Raw genomic sequence first — 20105 nt, forward strand, 5'->3', positions numbered from 1 at the left:
TGGAAAATAAAGATTGCATTTTCCTACCTCTTGATGATGTGGATTTGAAATGCGTGAGTCTATGTAGGTCTAAAGTGTTGCCAAATTTGACACTGAAGATTTTTTTAAAATTCTTTTTTTTTTCTTACAGGTTTATAAAATTTCCCCCAAATTTGCTTTCTTGGTGACCTCAGGTCCTTTTGTTTACACGGCAGTAGCTGTCATAAATGTGCTTGTGAACAGCAGTCTTCTTCGTGGTGAGGCCCCCATGATCCTCTCCCTGCGTCCTTCTTTCACTGTGCCAGATAACAGATTCCAAGTTCAGACAGGTGAGCTCTTCCTGACACAGTGGGGGACATGTAGCTTTGTATTGATTCACACGTCTTCACTTGTGATTAAGTGTGCAAGGTTGAGTCAAAACCCTGTCTTCTACTGCTGTGAATCTTAATTCTTCATTGTTAGTGAAATACTTGCTAGATCAGTGGTTGAGAGACGATAAATTGGAAACAGTTAACTCCATAATTTCATTATTTTTTCAGGAAAATTTTTTTGGCATGTTGCAAAATAGGTGTCCTCTTCTTCTTGCTTCAAAAGGTGAGAAGAAAAAAAAATTCTGTGGAACATTTACTCATAAAATCACAGTGCAGCTACTTTATAATGCTTGAGTCAAGTTTCAAATTATGCTTACCTTAAATGCTACTTTTTAGAGTTCTCATAATGTAGGAGAATTGGCAAGCAGGAGGATTGATTGCTCATGTATAATGTGAGCAGGAGGATTGCTCATGTAATATTCAGCTTTCCATGGCTGCCGTATGGCAACAGTTTATGTGAAATCCTTGACTACTAATAATCTAAAGTAAAATATTACCCATGTAATATTTTGAGAGTCACTGGTATCATTTAAAATCTTCTTCAGGCACTATTTGCGTAACAAAACCACCTGCCTGGTTGGTTGACTGCATAATGAGGTAGTGACAGGGATTGAATATATAGGAGAGAGTTAATGAATGTCAAATACGGTGCTTTTGTTCAGGTATGTTTCATGCGCTGTTTCTGCTCTGTTAATAACTGTATGTAAAACATCAGTTCTTTAATTGTGTAGATGTGATGTCTCTTTCCAGTGCTTAACATGGTTATATAGATAGTCAGTAGACATATTTTCTGTTCTTGAACCCTGTATAACATTGCAGGGTCTGTAACCTAATCATAGCATTTCTTTGGGTAAGACTATATCAGGAAATCCACAGATGTGCATGTAGTTAAGGTCTGTGTGCCTGTTCATGCTCCTCTGCACTCAGTCTTTCTCTCCTGTGAAAGACTTTAAGGTGTATGTATCTGGATTTAAAAGGCTGTGTGCTAATTAAGTGTTTTGAAAGCAGTAGGCTGATACTAATGTGTATTAATGGACCCAATATGTGGTCTTTTAGACAAGCTAAATACTACATTTCAGTCTACAAGAAAAAGAGATTTGTTGCCTTTTTTTTTCCTTAAGATTTTCATTAATCTGTTGGGCACTAAGGATTTCGGCGTGGCTGATTCAGTGTTGGAAGTCCTGTAAAATTAGCCACATGTATATAGTGACGGTCTTTCAGTATGCAAGAGGAAACGGGGTATTTTGTCACTAATATCTTTTGGTAGTCTTAATTACTGCTGCAACAGATATTAATGAGTAGAGAATTTACTGCACTGATACAAAATATGTTTCTATTATGTTTTTACCCAATGTTTCACTGAATATGTCCTGAATTCCATAAAAAAGTAGATTCTCTTGCTCATTTTGTTCTCTCTCATGGAAGTACTTGTCTGTAGGAATAATGTGTGCCTTTTGCCTTCAGTGCTTCAGTTTGTGCCTCGGAGTGTGGATGTTGGGTTCTGCAACTTTAGCCGGCGGATTGAGAAAGGGCTGACAATGGCATTCATGGAAGTGAGCAAACACCGGGAGTTCTACAACTTCACTGTGCAGGTAAGATGAGTGGGTTTTGTGTCTTTCCCTTTTTCTCCTCACCTTTGGTTGTCCTGTGTTTCAGCCAGCCAGTAAAATGAGTTAGGTGTTCACGGGCTACCACTTGCCATGCAGATCATATAGAACTATGAGGCTTTGTTGTGAAGTTAGGATTTTTTTTTTTCCCCCTTTACAAAGTCATATGGCACCACATATCCCTCTGGTTTCAAACTTTTTGAAAAAATGATCCAAGATGATGATTTATATCTAAAAGCATTATTGAATATAGTAGGGTTTCTACTTTGTCATATAAAGGCTGTCCCAACCCTTATCAAAGTCACTCCCATCAGATTTTATTCTTACAGAGTAGGGTGTGGTTAGCGTGCTTTTGTTGGAAGACAACTTCCAGGTCTCACTGCCACGCAGGGGATCGTGTTAGGGAATGTAGGACTATATGCACTCTGCCATTGTGAACAAACATGCTATTTGCTTCTGAGGTCTAGAAATACTTACAGCAGTATATGATGTCTGTTGCAGCTGCTGCTGAAATGTATTGCATATATGCAGGATACTGAATCACATAGCAGAGCTTAAAACTCCCTGGAAAGTCAGTAATTGAACTTAATGAGACCAACTCCCTCTTCTGACTGAATTCTTAAATTTAATCTAGCTTTGTTGTAATACCAAAATTAGTAAAAAAATTGTCACGTTATTTAGCTGGCACCATAAATGGCCATCTGTGGTACCCTAAAATAAAATCATAGGAAAAATAACATAAACCTTAGAGTACCAAAGTACTATATAGTACATGTACAGTTCTGAGCACATGAATATAATTGAATGACACAATGTGATTGGACAGACTGAAGACAAAACACACAAAACAATTTCTTGGACTATCAGCTTAGCAAACTTTTAAATACTTCCTTACTGTCTGGAAGAGGTTTGTCTACATGAACACAGTTGCTGTGTACACTGGTGCCAAAATAAGGCTTCTAACCAGTGGTAGGGTCTCGGCATGCATTGTGTAGGACGTTTTGACCAAGAGAACATCCATTTTCAGAATGTGTCTTTACCATGGTCTCTTCCTGTCCAACACAGTTTGGTATTCATCTAAGATTTCATTATCAGGAGTTTTATTTTGCTGGCTGTCTCTCTAGGTGGGTTTTTCCATCATTTTCTGGACGGTAGCTTTCAGATCATTCTGGATTATGATTGACCTTAAAGGAAACTCATAGAAGAGGAATTCACAAATAACTTTGCCTTTTCTGAGGCTCAGTAGGCTGAATCAATCTGGAATAGATGTTCCTCTGTTTTGATGTGAACTGCCCTCCCTTCATAATAGGGAAAAAAAAAAATTCTGTCAAGGAAGGAATGGAAATGCCAGTGATTGATTTTGCTGACCCTGCTTCAATCTTGTCTTTTCAGATACTGAATATAACTCTGAGCAGGCCTGGGGTAGCGTTTCGGCAAGGCCCCGTGAGCATTGTTTTTGCTGTCCGAGATAGATACGGTTTTCTAAATGGGTCCGAAGTCAGTGAGCAGCTAAGAAACTTGTCCGTGGTGGAATTCAGCTTCTATCTGGGCTTTCCTGTGCAGCAAATTGCTGAACGTGAGTACCTGCAGTTTGCCAAGACTACAAAAAACATCTTTTAGTAATTTTTCCTCTCTAGAATTTTAAAGTAATTTTGTGCTGAAGTGATAATGGAGCTTCAAGTACCTAACTTGTACCATGAATTCTGCAGAGCAAATCCATGCCCCTCTCTGCTTACATACTGTATATCAGTGTTACAGCACCTTGCTGCTTTTATCATCATCCTTACCCTCTGTGTTAGGCCAGTTGTGCTTAACCTGGCTTCATCAGTCTGTCGGTTTTACTCCAGATTAAAAAGCAAAACAAGACAAAAAACCAAACCCAGTCATTTTGATCAATATTGCTGTGAAGTGCAATGCAAAGTGTGTCTCCTATGGTTATATCTACAGGGGTCTTTGCTGCTTCTCAGCAGGATTTACTACTTTGGGCTTTGCATTGCACTTAGCTGTGGCTCTGACTTCTAGAAAGCCTGGGACACTGGCAACATAAGCTTATATTTGACCATATAATCTGTCTGGGTTGTCTGTTAGTCAGCAGCAGTGCTTTTTTGAGTAGTCTGTTATCGTTTAAGGTATAACCTTTTGGGCATATCTCTCTCTTCTTATGTACAACTTGCATCGCAAGTCATTTTTCCAGTCCATGGCCATCCTAAACTTAGATTAATGGGAGCTGCCTGCATAGCAGAGTTTTTTTGACACTCAGCCTTGACAACTTATGTTTGTTTAGATTTTTTTCATATTACCTCAGTCTCAAATAAGCCAATCTTCTAAACTCAACAATTAACTTTGTACACTAATGGATTGTTCAGGACAGAAGTGACTCATCAATGCAAGCAAGATCATGAGAGAACAGTGCCTTTCCCCCCGGTGGGTGTTCCTGTTAACTCAGTTGATTAATTCCCCTTTTCTCCTATCTCACTGTGCTTTCCAATGCAGATTTTTAATTTTTGGAGTTATTTTTGTATAGATGCATAAGTTCTGACATAGTGATTCTTGCTATACAGTTAATTATCTAGTGGAAGATCAGGCCTAACGGCAGCTGCTGTTCATTCTACAGCTGTGCAGTAATGAACTGTAGCAAACGTCAGTGAATGTACTGCAAAGGGAGTGAGTGTCAACAGAAGTTGTTCTCTATAGCACCTTTAAATCGACATAAGATGACTGCACAGGAAACTTTCTCCATGACTAAAAGTAGTTTAAATATACTAATTTTTTTGAAAGTTCATTCCATTTTTCAGCACTTTTGAACCTTTTACTCCCATAGTTAATTAAAAAATGTATGAGGTTGTTGACTCATTTCCTTTAAACATTTCTGCTCTTATTCAGTCTCACACAGACAGTACCTGTGCAGTGGTAGCTGTATTTAATTGAGCCAGGACCAAAAGCCTTGAGAATCCCTGTCCTTAGGTGACTAGCATTTTTTTTTTTTAATTCCTTGTGAGGCCACAGAACTTTCTCAGGTTGCGTCCCATGGTCTTTATCTCTCAATGAATTCAAATTAAATGTTGCTCTTGCCTTGACTGCTTGAAAGATGTTTGTCTACTCTGCTTAATCTCTTTTGCACCTTTGCCCTAGATTTTATTACTTTTAGTCTCTTGGGTGATGTTTTTTGGTGTTGGTGTTTTTCCTGGGATGCATGCACATCTGGTCCTACAGTTTTTAGTTTTGTCATTCTGGGGTGATACTTGTGAATTTGCAGGTTGCCCCTTGCTGAGAATCCATCTTCTGGGTTGTGCAATGGAGCTACAGTGCAATTAAATTATAATAGAATTTTTACCAAGGCTGATATATCCTGAAAGAAGGGCTGGTCACAGAGAAAAAACATTCCTATTAAACATGCATGTACACTATTCTCCTTGTTTTCCTTTCCTGGTGGTACTTAGGAAATTTGAAGGTAATTTCTTTTACTGCTCATAGCAGGATCTCTTCCTGCGTTATCTGCATGCTTATAGTGCCTGGCCAGGGTGGCTGATTCCTGGCTGATGCTAGTGGAGCTCTGTGATAGCTCACGTGTTAATGAGAGCGCCATGCAAAGTAGAATGAGTGAGGAGGTCAGGTAGTGCCTTTGGAAAAAGGTCCCAGTAGGATTTCTCCTCTTCTCCTGACTGCTCTGAGGATTTGCAATGAAATCGTGTAGTTGTGGCTGTTATGGCCTGGCAATTGTAGCCTCTGTTAGTACAGTGTCGTGTCCCAGCCTGTGGGTGAGATTTCTATAACTTTATTTCCGAAGCTTCAGGGATTGTTTGTTCTTGTTGGTGATCCTACATGAGCACACCAAGAGTGTGATAATTTCATTCCTGCAAATTCCAGCACAGGCCTCTCGAGTTCATACAGAAAATAATTATTCTTCCTCCCCTCAAATCCACCAAATCTTCCAAACACTACTGAACCTCAAATCCTCAATCCTCCCTTGGTTTAGGAAGGCAAAGTATGTCGTCCGTAGTGACTAAGTCCATCACGATACACATTTTATTGCTGGACTCTTATATTTGGAGCTCTTGAAAAATCCTATTGCTTTGGTGCCCGTCCCCAGTAGCGGGAATGATGGCAGCCAGGCAAGCTATGCGTACACCCTTGCTTTCAATGACCCCACCTAACTGCTGCCATAGTTTATTGAATGAATGTTGTCAACAGAGCAGAGTACTTGCCTCAGGTCTTAGCCAGAGTTTGTTGGTGGTGTCTCTTAGTTTGTTTGACAGAGAAATTTTGAAGACTACCTTCAAATCTGTTTAGGCTGAATTTTCAAAACTTTTAATTTTGAATTAAAATAAAATACATGCAATAAATCAAAATAGAATAAGTATATTAAATTTCAATTTGGTAATTCAGAACTTTTAGGAAAGATAAGACCTTCCCAAAGTTGGGAATGTAGAAAACATGAGGTTTTGGTGGATATGGTGCCCTAAATCAAGGAGCATTTGACTTCCATGTTCCTAAAGGAACTTGTATTTACTGTAGATTGAGGCCACTGCAGGACAGCTCATTTTGATTTGAACTTGTCTAGTTTGGTCTCAGTAGTGCTTCGGCACATTTATAATCACCGTTTTGGAACACCAGACATGGTGCCCATTGATGTCAGCAAAGTGGGAACACAGTTTCTCACCTTGTTAGAGCTATGGGTCCGTCTCTCAGCAAGCGCAATAATGGATGCAGCTCATATGCTTTTATAAGCGAGGCAACCACACTTGGTTATTTTTAGCTGTTTCTACAATTTCTTGTACTGTTGCTGTGACTGTATTTTGAGCCAAAGGATTTTAGATCTTCAGTATTCAGAGCCAGAAATCGTGTCCAAAGGCTCAGCAGTGTCGGGCAGATCCTTTTTGAGACATATTATTCAGCAGTCTGTTGAGGGTGACCGACAGCCAGATCCTCAAAGCTACTTTGGCAGGAAGATGCCTGCATGTTTTTGTTTTGTAGGCCCTGAACTCTCTGCTTTCATGCTGTCCCATGGCCTACGGAGGAGTTGTAGCAGGGACGGTGTTGTGAAGAGCTTACTTAGATAGGTAGCTGCTTTGCTCTGTGCAAATTAATATGCAACCCTCTGCTTTTCAGTGTGAATTTTGGGGGACATTTTACATATTTTTATATTTACATATAAACAATTCACATACGTTATTGATCATATTTAAATTGTTCATACGTAAGTATGAAATGTTCCTTGCCATACTGTTCTATGCCATTTGTGCCTTAGTTATCAGGCATGGTAACAGTTAATACTCTCGGTGGTGACTTTTTTTTTTTAATCCCTGAGGGCTCAGTATATGATTTTGTAAGATTTATAGTCTACATCTGAAGAGAAAGAACTGATTTGTAGGTGAGCTGAGCTGTCAGGTGGTTGAAGCTGATTCATACTGAGGAAAAGCTACTTGTGTAATATCACTGTATCTTAACACGGTTAAGTGAAGTGAGACCTTGCCTTCAATTTCCCGAATATGAGCCTTGTTGTTCACCTCACATTGCCTTTCACACACAGTCCTTTTGCTGGATTTTTCAACTAATATGTACTGTTTATACTTTTAACTGCGTGGGTTGTCCCTGTGCAGTACATCATGAACAACAGGGATTTTTTTGTCAGCTTTTTCTGTTTACTTAGAGTCATGGTCAGTAGTGAACGTTTTTAGTTTGACAGAATGGACTGTTCTGTGCAGGAATAGGACTATTGGAGTGGTCAAGCTTGGAAACTTCCAGACTTTTTTCTTTCCTCTAAAGACTTCTAGGTGACTTCAGCAACATGCTTACGTTCAAATGTTCAGTTTATACCTTCCTGCTCACTTATTTTGTGTTGGTCGCCTTACGTCTTTCATTTTAGATTGTAAACTGGTTAGGTGGTCATGAGCTACATGTCAGCAGAAAGGAAACCAATTCTAGTCACAGTTTTTTGGGTGCTGGTTCATTAATAACAATAGGAAAGAATATATTTGGCATCTCTTTATGGCTGGAAGATTTCTCTGAAGACAGGTAAAGGCTAGCTATGGACCAGATGAGGAATATTGACCTTCATGAACTTACCCAAATAAATATCTTTGTTTTTATTATCACTTTAAATAGAGAGAGTTGGCTTGTGACTTGCTATTTTTTTAGTGCTGTAAGTAGCACTTTGACGGGTGGCATCTGTTTAAGATATCCTGTAGGTGTCGTAAGGCCAATAGGATGATATAAAATCATATGATACAGTCCAAAGACTGCAGAAATATTTAGCAATTTTTGTCTGGGGGGATTTTGGATCAGGCTTCTAACAATACAGTGTGTTACTATTGCCTGCACCCCAATATTTGCATGGAAACTTATTTTTCAGTTGATACCTTCTCATTCCAAATACTGTGTTCCCTCCATGCTTTCTGTTACTCTTCCTCCATTTGTCAGAAATAAGAACAATCGATACAGTATCATTTCTATCCTGCATGATCCCACATATCTCTGTATGAGAGAGAGGGTCAGAGAGATCCTTGCTGGGCCATCTGGCGAAGGCTGTGTTGCCCACATTATGTGCTTCAGATTGCTGTCAAGAGGTTTCTGGGTGACTACGTGACCTTTTGCCTTTTCAGTCAACACTGAATCAATGCTGTTACACGGTATGGCGCTTCAGGGCTGCGTGTTAGAACCTTCTAATGATGGTAGCATCTACTTCATTAATGCATCTACAGTCATTAGCAGACCAGCTGCAATCTAACTAATAATTGTATTTTGTCTATCCGGCTTCCCCCTCAGAATAACAATCAGTCTGTGCTGGTTTTAATCGTTAGTTCCAGGGGACATTAGGGAATCCTGCAAATATGAACTTGCTGCAGTGCTGAGACTCCAGCTGAGCTCACGATATGGCCACATGTGTGCTGGTGAGACACTTGAGTGACCTATGGAATAAGAGTCAGAGCCTGTATTTTCTGACTTCTGAGCATGGACTTAGTTGCAGAAAAGTCCATCACTGCATGCATTCTTCATCAGGTTTTAGAACCTAGCCTTAGTTGCCAATGATCACAGCACCTCTTCCTTTTCAATGTCAAGATTTTCTGCTCAAGTTGTTTTATTTTTAAATTTCATTAATTCTATGAAAAGTTTAAGTGAGTAGTCATCCAGCAATTTGCATGAATTAAATATTTTTCAAGTACTAATTAGAAAAAGTGTGAAGAGCACATTAAGTATTGAGGCAAAACATGATTTTGGTTTAAAAGAAGAAAAATCTCAGAACTGCCGGCAGTTCAAAGTTTTATGGCCATTGGAAGGTTTTTTATTTTCTTATCTTGCTCTTTCCATGCTTTGGGAAAACAACAGATGCAGTTCAGTTTATGCTTTTTTGTTCAGGTTATATTTCTAAATTGACGTAAACAATTGCACGACCAGAGTAAATAGAACTCCAATCTAAAAGCTACAATCAGAAGAATCATGTAGCGGGATGCCAAAAATAAATGTGTTTGTTTAAATGGACTGTGAGGTGCTTTTTGTGTGACTGAGTTTTGGAAATTTGATGCATCCTGGTCAGTGTATAGAAGGCCGGTGTTTCCTGTTCAGAATAATGGGCCATATTCTGATACCCTTCTGAATAGTAAGTCCAAAAGTACCTCCCACATGGTTCTCTTGAAGCTAGTGGTCCTATTATTGAGTCAAAGGTGGAATAACACAATTTTTTTTTTTCCGTATGACTGTTTCATAAATCTATGAAAATAAAAGGTACAACATAACCAGTAATTATTTTGCTCTTGCCTTAACAAAAATTCATAAGTTTTTTAAGATGCAAAGAATAAAATTTTTAGGTACACTAACAGAGGTCAGCCACTCTACAAATTATTGCATAATTAGCAAAATGGTAATTTTCTGTTTCTCTGAAACATGTGATACTGTCAAACTATTCTACAACTGAATACAGGAGATCTTTACTCTAAATTGATCTAGCATGGGCCAGGTCATTTAATTATTGTGTGCTGCATTCTGTCTATCCATGAAATGGTTTAAAAATTAACCTTTGTATAATGCTTAGCAAACTGCATCTGGACTAAAGATTTTGAGAAAGTTAAGACCCTTCCTTTTTCTTATTGCCATAGTGAAGCTTAAGACTTCCCTTGAGGAAACTGTTGGCCCAGCCCCCATCTTCACTCCTTTCCCAGTATGTCTTTACTGCTCTCCAGTGGAAACCTTGGGAAAAATCTTATCCCTACTGAAGTCAGTGGAAATAGACTTCATTTACTTCACTGGGGCAAGGATTTTTCTCTGGAGCTGTGCTTTTTTTGAAGAATTGAGAAATTAAGAAAGCTCAGAGCCACCAGGCCGAACACAAAAGTCATGAGATTGGTCTATGGCAATGTTTCTACATGCATTTATTTGTGATTTTTTTAAAATAAAAAAAAAATTATGAAAGTAGTGGTTTTTTAAATGTTTCCTCCTGCACAAGTCTGGAACACAAATCAGATATATTTAGTTTTCTGCTTTACATTTAGTGTTTCCACGTAGTTTCTGCTTCAGAGAAGGTCTTATTTTCATTCTGAGGCACTCATGAGTTGCCTCATTGCCCTTTTAGCAAAAGTCTGATCCTGCAGCTACTGGGTAAGAGTTGCAATTCAGACAGTGAGCTTCTAAATTTCTAGGAGCCATGACCTCGGTACAGCAGCTTGAAATCTTTCAGTTAATAAATCTATCTGCTTCAGTTAGCTTCTTTTTGTTCAGAGACAAACTGAGGAGTGTATGTTCAGAGCACTTCCCTTACCATTGTGTCTGCATAGCCTCAGGAGTAGTAATACATCTGTGTAAATAAGATGCTTACTGACAGTATAAATTATGAAGTGGCTTCCTTTCTTGTGTATGTTGTTGAGAGCACTGTTCTTACGGATGTTTTTCTCCATTCTGTTTTTCCCTCAGCCTTTCATTATCCTAAGCTTAATGTGTCTCAGCTGATGAAATCTTCCTGGGTGAGAACAGGTATGTACAGTCTGTAAGTAAGAGTGCAATTTTTTTTGGTAGCAGGATAACTAGCCTACATAAATATCGATAGCTTAGAGGTGCTGCATTTTTATGTGCCTGAGCTGAATAAATTCTAAAACCAAAGGCCTAGTGACCTGGAATATCTGGGAAATGTAATTCCCTGGTCTAGAATGAACTACTGCAATTCCTTGATAATGCACCCAAAGTAGTCTTTGTCTAAAAAGCAGTTCATTCTCAGTGAGACAATTTACGCTGTCAGGCATAAAGTATCTACACTGCATGCTGTCAATATACCACATTGATTTTTAGGTTTTTATTTTAAGTGAAAATTAAAATTTTATTTGTGTGGCACTCTTTATCAAAATATGCCAGGAATAAAACAGAACTAAAATAAATACATTCCAAATATATGAGATAGTTTCATCACATTTCATTGATCTCTTCTGATTCATTCACAGCAAATCCCTCCCATCCAAGTCTTGTGCGTGTTTTATTCTATAATTTGTGGATATGCTTGAGCTGTCACATTTAGATGCTTAAAGGCTGTTGAGGTTGCCTGCACGCTGTAGGTCCTACCTGCTTCTTTTAAGCAGAAAGCCTGAACAGTGACCAGGCGACACCTAGCAAACTTGCTGTTGGGGTGCAGATGCTCCACTGGATACACTTTCATCTTCTCATAACTTTTCCATCTGTAGTTCACCAGTAGTGTAGACTTACTCTTTTTCCAGGTAGCCCTGTGTCCTCTCACCAGTGACCCAGTTTACTTTCTAAGCAGGAAACCAAGTTGCAACTTAATTTCTGAAGTCCACACAGTTTGTTTTAGAGAAGAAAAATGAAGAGTTTCAGATGAGAGAAGCTACATGTGTATATCCCACAGCCAATGTCATCCTTCCTTAGAGATTTATGTTGTCTTTTTTGGTCACACCCCACCCTGTCTTGCTCAGCTTTAACTTTGCTTTGTCCATTGTTGCTGGAAGTTCCCTTAGATCCTGCATTAAGAAGAGGGTTCTTCCAGCTCAGATATCATGTCCCTTTGGGTTTTTCTAAACTTCCAGACTATAAGATTTTGAAAGCCAATTGCAGCACCTTTTTTGCTGTACGGGAATTTTTTGTAATCCCAGTTCTTGCAGGCAGCCTGGGAAGAGCTAGTGACTTTGGCTGGGTCAGTCCTTTCAGCCTGTATATTGTATTGTAAGGGTAATGACTCATGAAAACAATAGAACTTATGCACATAAAGATGAGATTTTTAATGTTAGAGTACCCAGATATATATGCATGTATCCCAATAGTCATGAAATACTGGGATATACAGTGTCTTCTGTAGCTGTCCCTCACAGTTGTAGAATACAGTTCATGCTATTAAGCATAATTCGTTGATACTGAAATTCAATACACAGGCAAGAATGATCTTCTACTTGCTGTATATGATAGCCTTAGGCCACTGTCTATTTATTTTGCTATTTAATTCTGAGATACTTAGTCTGTGACTGAATTCAGAAGGAAGATGCTGTTAATCTCTGTGAAAAGTCATGGAAATGCTTCCTTTTTCTGACATCTGTAGTGAAAATTTTTAAATGGAAAAAGTGGTTTTGATGTTTTTGTTTTAAAAATTAAAACAATAAGTATATTTAAATGATTTTATGTAATTGGATGGCTTTTTATTAAGCACCACACTTAAAAAAATAAACATTAAAAAAACTTACTGAAAAAGGGACTTGCAAAAAATATAAACCATTTTAATGGAGAGCCTCAGGAGTGAGAACTGAGTTATTTTAAATTATTTTACTGCAGTCAGTGGTGATTTGGTTTACTATTCCTTAGGGCTGTTTAATGAGGTCATTCGAATGACAACCACTCCATTCACTCCACTTCTTTTTTGCTGAATGCCATCTTGTTAGTAAAGGTCCACGCTTTTTTTCATGTTTCATGTGTGTTGTTCCTCAGGGATTCCTCTCAGCCTTAGCTGCCCCAGTGACCCAGAGTACCCGGGGTTGGGAAGAGAAGTGGGCAGGGCTACTAACCAGTTTTTATGTGCTATGTTTGTCATACTTGTTAATCTTCGTCTTATCAGGGGAAGATGCGCTTGAAATACACAGCTTTGTTCATGTGCTGCTGGTCTCCTATTTTTTCTCCTTGATTCTGAACCCTTGCCCTGCCCATCTCCACCTCTGTATCACTTCTGAACATAAGATTTTGCCTGAAAGTAGTTGTAGCAGACAATTTGGACTGAATTTTCTCTTTTGTTTGTTGTTAAACAATTTGTTGAATGCTCATAAGTTTATGTTTTTTCAGAATTGGAACTGTTTCTTCAATATCCTGGGACTGTCTAGACTGAGATTCCAAAAGTGCCCTCTGCCCTAGTTTTGTTTTTTTTTTTTAATTTATTCCTTTTCACCTTTTCCCTCTCCATGTCTTCCTTTCCAACATGTAACCTCCAGCTGAACTGGGCAGTATTCCCATATGAATACAGCTGCTCTGAATTGTCCCTGAGATGTCACAGGGTGACTCAAAGCTTGTAACTGGAGTTGCAGAAAAGACACTGAAAACTTTTTTACTAATTCATTTGTGGTTTTGGGTTACTTTCTCTGCAATGTAGTTCTCTTGGGTGTCGTCGACCAGCGAATTCAGGAGGAAGTATTTCAGGCTGAGATGGAGCGGAAACTAGCTCACCTGTTAAACGAGGCTTTGGCCAGAGGGCGGATATGGAGACGAGCCAGCTTTGCAGGCAGCAACATTGTGCAGGTATTAAGAGCTCAAAGTCAGAGGAAGAAATAAAGGAGAATAAACTTGAATAAGTTAATACTTTCTAGGTTTTGAGTTGAGAAAGCATGCGGCATGTTTAGCTAGTTGATGATGCTTGTGTTTTGCACCTAAATTATGGTCCTTTTGGATACCTTGTTGTCTTCTAAGCTGAACATAACAAATGGAAACAACTGAGTATTTTAAGTGGCTACAAAAAATTTCTGATGTCGTCTTAAAAACTATATTGAAAATTATTTTACCAACATATTATTTTAAAAACTTGTTATCTTTTCTGTCTTACATGAGGTGCCTACCAAAAGGAGACAGTATGGTCATCTGTGTCAAAAAAAGTACTCTGCTGGAACAGCTACTTCACAGTTCTCTGTGGTTTTTTGGTGGTGGTGTAGAAATATGAAATAGAATTGTGTGCAGCTTGAAGCAGTAGAGTAGTACATTCTACCCCTTAACTACCTATTTGTCACAGTACTCCTGGTCATGGGAATGGCTTTCAAGTAAGAATGATTAATCATGTCAAATTTTGCACACATGGCAGCTTCTGCTACCTGGATACCAGTGCTACTTTATGGTTTTGTCACAGGTGGAATTATTCACATAATATTCAGGAAGACTTGGATATTTTAAGTTTTAAATTCTCACGTGTTCTTCCTAGTCAGGTCAACAAATTGAATGCCAAAATACTTTTTAATGGCTCATCTTCTTAAAACTTATTTTTTCCAGCTAATTCATCAACAGTTGGTTTACTTCACAGCTGCTGTTCTGGTAGTTCAGACCTATTATCTTTATTTAATTTAACCCTACAGTTTTTGCTACCACTTACATTTCCAGATGTTGGGATTTTCTTACTTTTGTTTTCCTGTCTCAGAAACATCTGTCTCAGTAATAGAGATTTTATTCTGTTTTTCTTTTGTGCAGCTTTGAATTGCTGTAAATAGATGTCTGCTTCAGATCTTCTATTCCCAACATCTCTTATTGCACTTTGTTCTTTATGTCTCAGTCCCCCCTTTGCATATAAATTAAACAAATATTCCTTATGTTGCTAGCAAAGATACCACGGCCTATAAAATGTGTACATGTAGATTACGGTTTTACTATTTTACATAGTAAAGCTCAGGTAATTTATTTTTGCATGCACAAAAGTACAAGCAGGTCCTTTCTAGCTAAAGAATAGTGTTTTGGAAAGCAAAAATACAGTGTTTTTCTTAAGACTTTGTATTACTTACTGAGAAATAAGATGAGGTCTGCAGCTTATGTTCCAAACAGCAGTGCGGCTCATTTATTTCACTTAATTAGTGCAAAGAGTCTGCACATTGCTGTCTTTGGGCACTGGCGGATTCTCTTAGTTATGGTCAACACAACACACCATCCAACGTAACAGAGGGCTTCTCCAGGTGCTCACAGCCAGTGCTGTTAGATAGGGTTAGCACTGTAATAAAGGATATTTGGAAGAGGGAAGGCTGAAGGAGATGCCTTGCTGCTAGGTGTCTATGATAGGTGTCCTGCTTTCCTGCACAAGAATGGTAGGTACCATCAGGTACTATAGCTTCTTGGTAGCTTGCTTTGGCAGGATGTTCAGGTGGGTTGTAGGTGAGACAGCCTTCGAGGCTATTGCGTGCAGCTAGAGTGATGTACCTGGTAGTGAGCTTCTGGGTGGAGGATGCTCAAGGATGCTCCCCTGACAGTTGAGGGTCTGGTCCATAGTAATTTGCAATAAACTTTTAGTTTTACTGCTGCTAATTCTATTCCTCATAGCCAAATTTATAAGCTGTGTTTGAAGTGTGTTGTATATATGCATCTGTTTGTGTCTTCAGGGAGAGCTATTAATGCTCTTTGTGTTTTATATTCAGATTTTTCCCTTACATACTTCTTGAACATAAACCAGTGACTGCTAGTATGGTAAAAGTAAGAATAGAAGCTGCTGGTAACACTGATGCGTTGGATACTCTATTAGGAGGACATGCATATACCCATGAAAGACTAGACACATATTTCACTTGTGCTGAGCCTTTATAGAGCTGATTTTTCCTGAGGTGAAAGATATTTATAGTGTATTGAAATGTGACATTTCTAAGCTCTGTGGAAAATCAGGACTGTGGGTCAGAAGGTGAAGCAATTATTTGTGAATGTTACTGCAGGCATATTAGCTTCCTTTCACATACTAAGAAAATAGAAGTGATACCTTGTGAGATTTAGATTTAGTTTCCAAAGGCATATGTTAAGATCTAAGAATGTTAAAAATTACTCTTTAAATCTAGATGCTTTGAATAAGAGCTTTGGACTACTTAGGGTACCCAAATAGCATGCTTTCCCCTCCCGTTTGCCTGCCTGTGCTGTTAACAGGTGGCACTTCATCATGAAAGAAGTAAAAAAGCCTATAACCATTAGGTACAAAAACCCTCTGAAGCCTCACACCTGACTGTTATACATGAGATAGTTCCATTCATTTTTGTGTAATGCTCATATTAATGTTTCACAGAGCAAGTCATATATATTTTTAATATGTATCTGGTGTTGCTGCAAATTTAAGGCACGTTTAACATGGTTTGCATTGCATCTGTGGAGGCTAGGCCCTGTGCTATATTTTGTCAACAGTTTACTGTAATAACTCAATTCTCATTAATTTTTTTGAGGAATTAAATGGCTTAAATGTAGTTTAAAAATACACGAGGAGCTGATAGAAAAATATTTAATTTTCCTTCATTTCAGCATGCTTTGTCTTTTGAACCTAATAGAAAATGGAAAACTGATTCTACTAAATGACAAAAAGAACGATGTTCTGATTTAAAGAGCATGGTAGGCAGCAATGTAGTTGTAATGTGTGTGAGAAAGCAGGAGCTATGAAGGGACATAATGACAAAATTGAGCTTTTCATTAAGGTGGAGGTTCATTCTCTGGGTTTTCTACCAACCGTTTATGTGTCTCCAGGTGTGTAATCTGAGTAGAGGGCCTGTGTTGCTGGGAGATTTTAGGTTTATTAAGTAGAGCCTTTGGGAACTGCTGCTGCTTCACCTTTCCCTCAGAGGCATTTTGCCTCTCTGACAGCCGCCCTGGGCAGAGACTGGCCCCTCCGTCAGGTTGTCCACAGCCAGTTCATAGGTGTTTTTTGGCAAGCCAGTTTCTTGGCCGGCCAAGCCTCTGCAAGCCAGCAGAGAAAATTTCCTTAGCGTTGCCTTCAGCACCCTGGCCCTCTCAGTTCACTTGCCAGTCTCCTCAGCTCAGCGCGAGGAGGGTTCGCCAAAGAGGGTATGTGTTTGGTGCTATGGCAGAAGTGCTGCCCTGCCCGCCCCTAGCCGGAGCACTTCAGGAGGAAGCTGTCTGCCTGCGAGCGGCACTGCCATTCCCCATCCTAACAGGTTCCTGTGAGAGCTTTCTCAGACCTAGGGCAGGTTACATGCAATGCCTGTCTCATATGTTTTCTCTTGTATTGTCTGCTGAACCGCTCAGACCACAGCATGGCTTGGCTGAATTGCCTGGACACTAAAACAGTACTTTTAATGTGGCAGAATGCAGATTTTATTATCTGTTTTCCTAGGGGATGAATGTGGTGAAAAAAAGGAAAATAATCCTCATACGTTCTTTTTGGAGATTATGTGTGTGCGTGGGATTGCTTGTTTCTAAGTAATGCTTGTGCCTTCGAAACCCTGAACCGGTTCACCCAGGGATTCCTGACTCCTGACGGGGTTGCTGAGACGTCCCACTGGCTGACTGACACTTCTGCAAATGCCTTGCAAGCTTGCCCACCACCTGGATTTCCCCACTTTAAATTATGAACTAGATTTGGTTACCAAGGCAACTCTGTTCACTGACCTATGATATTTTCTTGAAAACACTTTTTAAATTAAATTTACTGACACCTGAACACATTTAAGCCTTTGCTCTGTGGAGGTTAAGTGCACATCTAGTATCAACAAAGATGGTATCATTTATGTACACAGAAGTTGAATTAGTCTTTTCTTTCTTCTTTTTTTTTTTTTTTCATTTTCTGTATCTCATATATTGAAATTCTTATATCTCTCCCTCCCAATGTCATCTCTCACTGCCAAAATATAAATGTAAAATGCTTACATGCTTCCTTACACTTGGGCTGCACTGCTGGATGCCTGGAAAGTACTATTTCTGCCTCTGCTTGCATTCTTAGCACTCTCAAGCATAGAGACACCTCTGTAAAATATGAGACAAACCCAATCTGAAGCACAGAGAGTAAAATTTCGAGCAAAATGGCACAAAACTTGGTATACAGAAACTGTGTAAAAATTGGGCAGTGTCTGTGTACCTCAATTTTATAAATAGGTTTAAAAACAGTTCAGATCCAGTGTTCCATTTTTTGCGTTGCAGCAAACTCAGAGGTTAGTTTAAAATGAAAAAAAGTGTTTTAGTGAACCAGAGTGATGGACGAAAACTAAAGTTAAGATACTGTCACAGTTGCTGATTTGTAGTACAAGTCTAGTTGTGTGTCTCAGACATTTCAAGAATACCCTGCTCAGCCATCAGCTTTCCCAGAATAGAAATCCTTAACCACGTCCCCTTGGGTTTGAAGTTTTGTCTACAGCTTCCCTCAGTATGGTGTGAGCACTCAAAATACTGTGTATTCAGAAAGAATTATTTCAGATAAAACTTATCCTAAAACAGTGAGCTTAGTTCATCAACACCAGCCTGCACCTCCACTGACTTTATTCATGCTCGTTCCTATATTCTCTGTACTGTGCCAAAATAGTTCCAGCTGCTTCTTCCTATCTCCCCTCTGACTGTTCTCACCCATCCCTGTTCCTCAATATAGGGAGCCATACACTGTTGTTTTTAATTCTGCATTAAAATTGTATTGTTTCAGTTGTGGCAACCTGCACTGGAATCAGTCCCCTTTCCTTCCACCCTTTCTAAAGGCAGCGATGGAGAACTTCCTTTTTTAACCCATTCAGACAGTTTCTGTTACCCTCTGTGTATAACAGACGTATAATTGTAATACTTTTTGGGTACTCTACAATGCCATAAAATACATGACGATTCAATTTAAGAATCTTCTAAATTTCTTTGATTCTGTAGCTGTGCTATGCACAGAGAATTTTCATAAAAGTAAACGAAGAACCCGTTGACTTTCAGTTCTGTGTGGCCTTTCAGCTCCCTTGCTCGCCATGTGGCTTAAGTGCTACTTAGGAAGGGTTCATCCATGCTGAAAGCAGATACCAGTCCATACAGCCTGCTGCTCTGTGCTCTGAGGCCAGGCTTTGGTGAAGGCAGCCCAGCTGAAGCAGAAATACGAAGCTGTGGACGTTTGTTAACCAATGATATATCTGGGCTCTGTGAAACCAGATTCAGCCTTAGAGCTGCTGAATGTGTATGTCAAAACCTTATTTATTGATGCTCTTTTGTTACCTTCAGTCAGGGATTGATTGCCCCTTAGCTGGTAGAAGAGTGAATAACATTGAGGATGAGAAGCAGTGTTGGTTAATGGGTCCTGTTAGCAAATCTTGCTGTGTTTCAGAAATTTGAACATTTTTCTGCTCTATTTGTAAGTGTTCCATTTCTTACATCAGACGTGACTGATGTTGAACACTATTATTTGCTTTCAGTTTATTTGGCCTAGAAGACTTCCATGACAATTGTGCTTTCTTTTTTCCTTTCTTCTTTTTCTTCTTTTTTTTTCTTTTTTTTTCTTTTTAATTTTTTTTTATTTTTTATTATATACCTTGCTGTTACCACTCCTGGGAAATGGTTTTTTTAGGACATGTTGAGTTCATGTCCCCAAAGACCAGAACATCATCCCTGTTAAGCTAGAACATTGCACTGCTTTCCTTCAACATGATTGTTTTGTTGGAAACTAGGGAAGAAAAAAATATAAAGCTTTTCTTTTGTAAGCCTCAGACATGCAAACATTTGTGTGTTTGCTTTACATTAAGCCTATGGGCAGTGTTTGAGATTCTAATTTATTAAATACATACTTCATAGTAAAGGATAATTCTGAAGGAAACTAAATATATAGCTCTACTTTGTGGCAATTCCTTCCAGAGCTCTTCAAATTCTGTTTTACGTGATAGAATATCTCCTACTATTTGTTTGGCCTTATTCTAGGTTGAGCTCACCATTACTTGTAAATGGTTAAACAGAGGAGAGTTGTTACATGTGATTCAATTTTACAGGAATTCAAAATTGTTTTGTGAGTCTCATATGCAATGTAGATGTTTGGTGGTTAGAGAGTATCTACAGGGCTTCCTCATAGCATGCATTCTTTTGATTATTAATGTCTTTAGAAGTAGGTAGGAAGAATTGCTTCCCACAGCTTCAAATACATTCCTTCCTGAAGAAAGGTGGATGCCAGGGGGAGCTGTTTGAGGATGAAGGTGACTGTGCAGGTGCTTTCACTGAGGAAGAGCAAACAGTTCTATTTGAAGCTAACAGAATATTTGCCTGTGTAGCTGCTTAACAT

General features: G+C 38.9%; 1 protein-coding gene across 3 annotated transcripts in view; it reads left to right on the forward strand.

Moving 5' to 3' along the window:
- Positions 1-20105, forward strand: part of KIAA1549 (KIAA1549 ortholog) — a 153372-nt gene that overhangs the window by 82533 nt on the left and 50734 nt on the right. For all 3 annotated transcript variants that reach the window (XM_064456786.1, XM_064456766.1, XM_064456776.1), the window contains exons 4-8: positions 131-308; positions 1815-1942; positions 3350-3533; positions 10862-10921; positions 13521-13666. In XM_064456786.1, the coding sequence (XP_064312856.1) occupies positions 131-308; positions 1815-1942; positions 3350-3533; positions 10862-10921; positions 13521-13666 (696 nt within the window). The remainder of the gene's footprint in view (positions 1-130; positions 309-1814; positions 1943-3349; positions 3534-10861; positions 10922-13520; positions 13667-20105) is intronic.

Source organism: Phalacrocorax carbo, chromosome 1, assembly GCF_963921805.1.
Source record: "Phalacrocorax carbo chromosome 1, bPhaCar2.1, whole genome shotgun sequence".
NCBI lineage: Eukaryota > Metazoa > Chordata > Aves > Suliformes > Phalacrocoracidae > Phalacrocorax > Phalacrocorax carbo.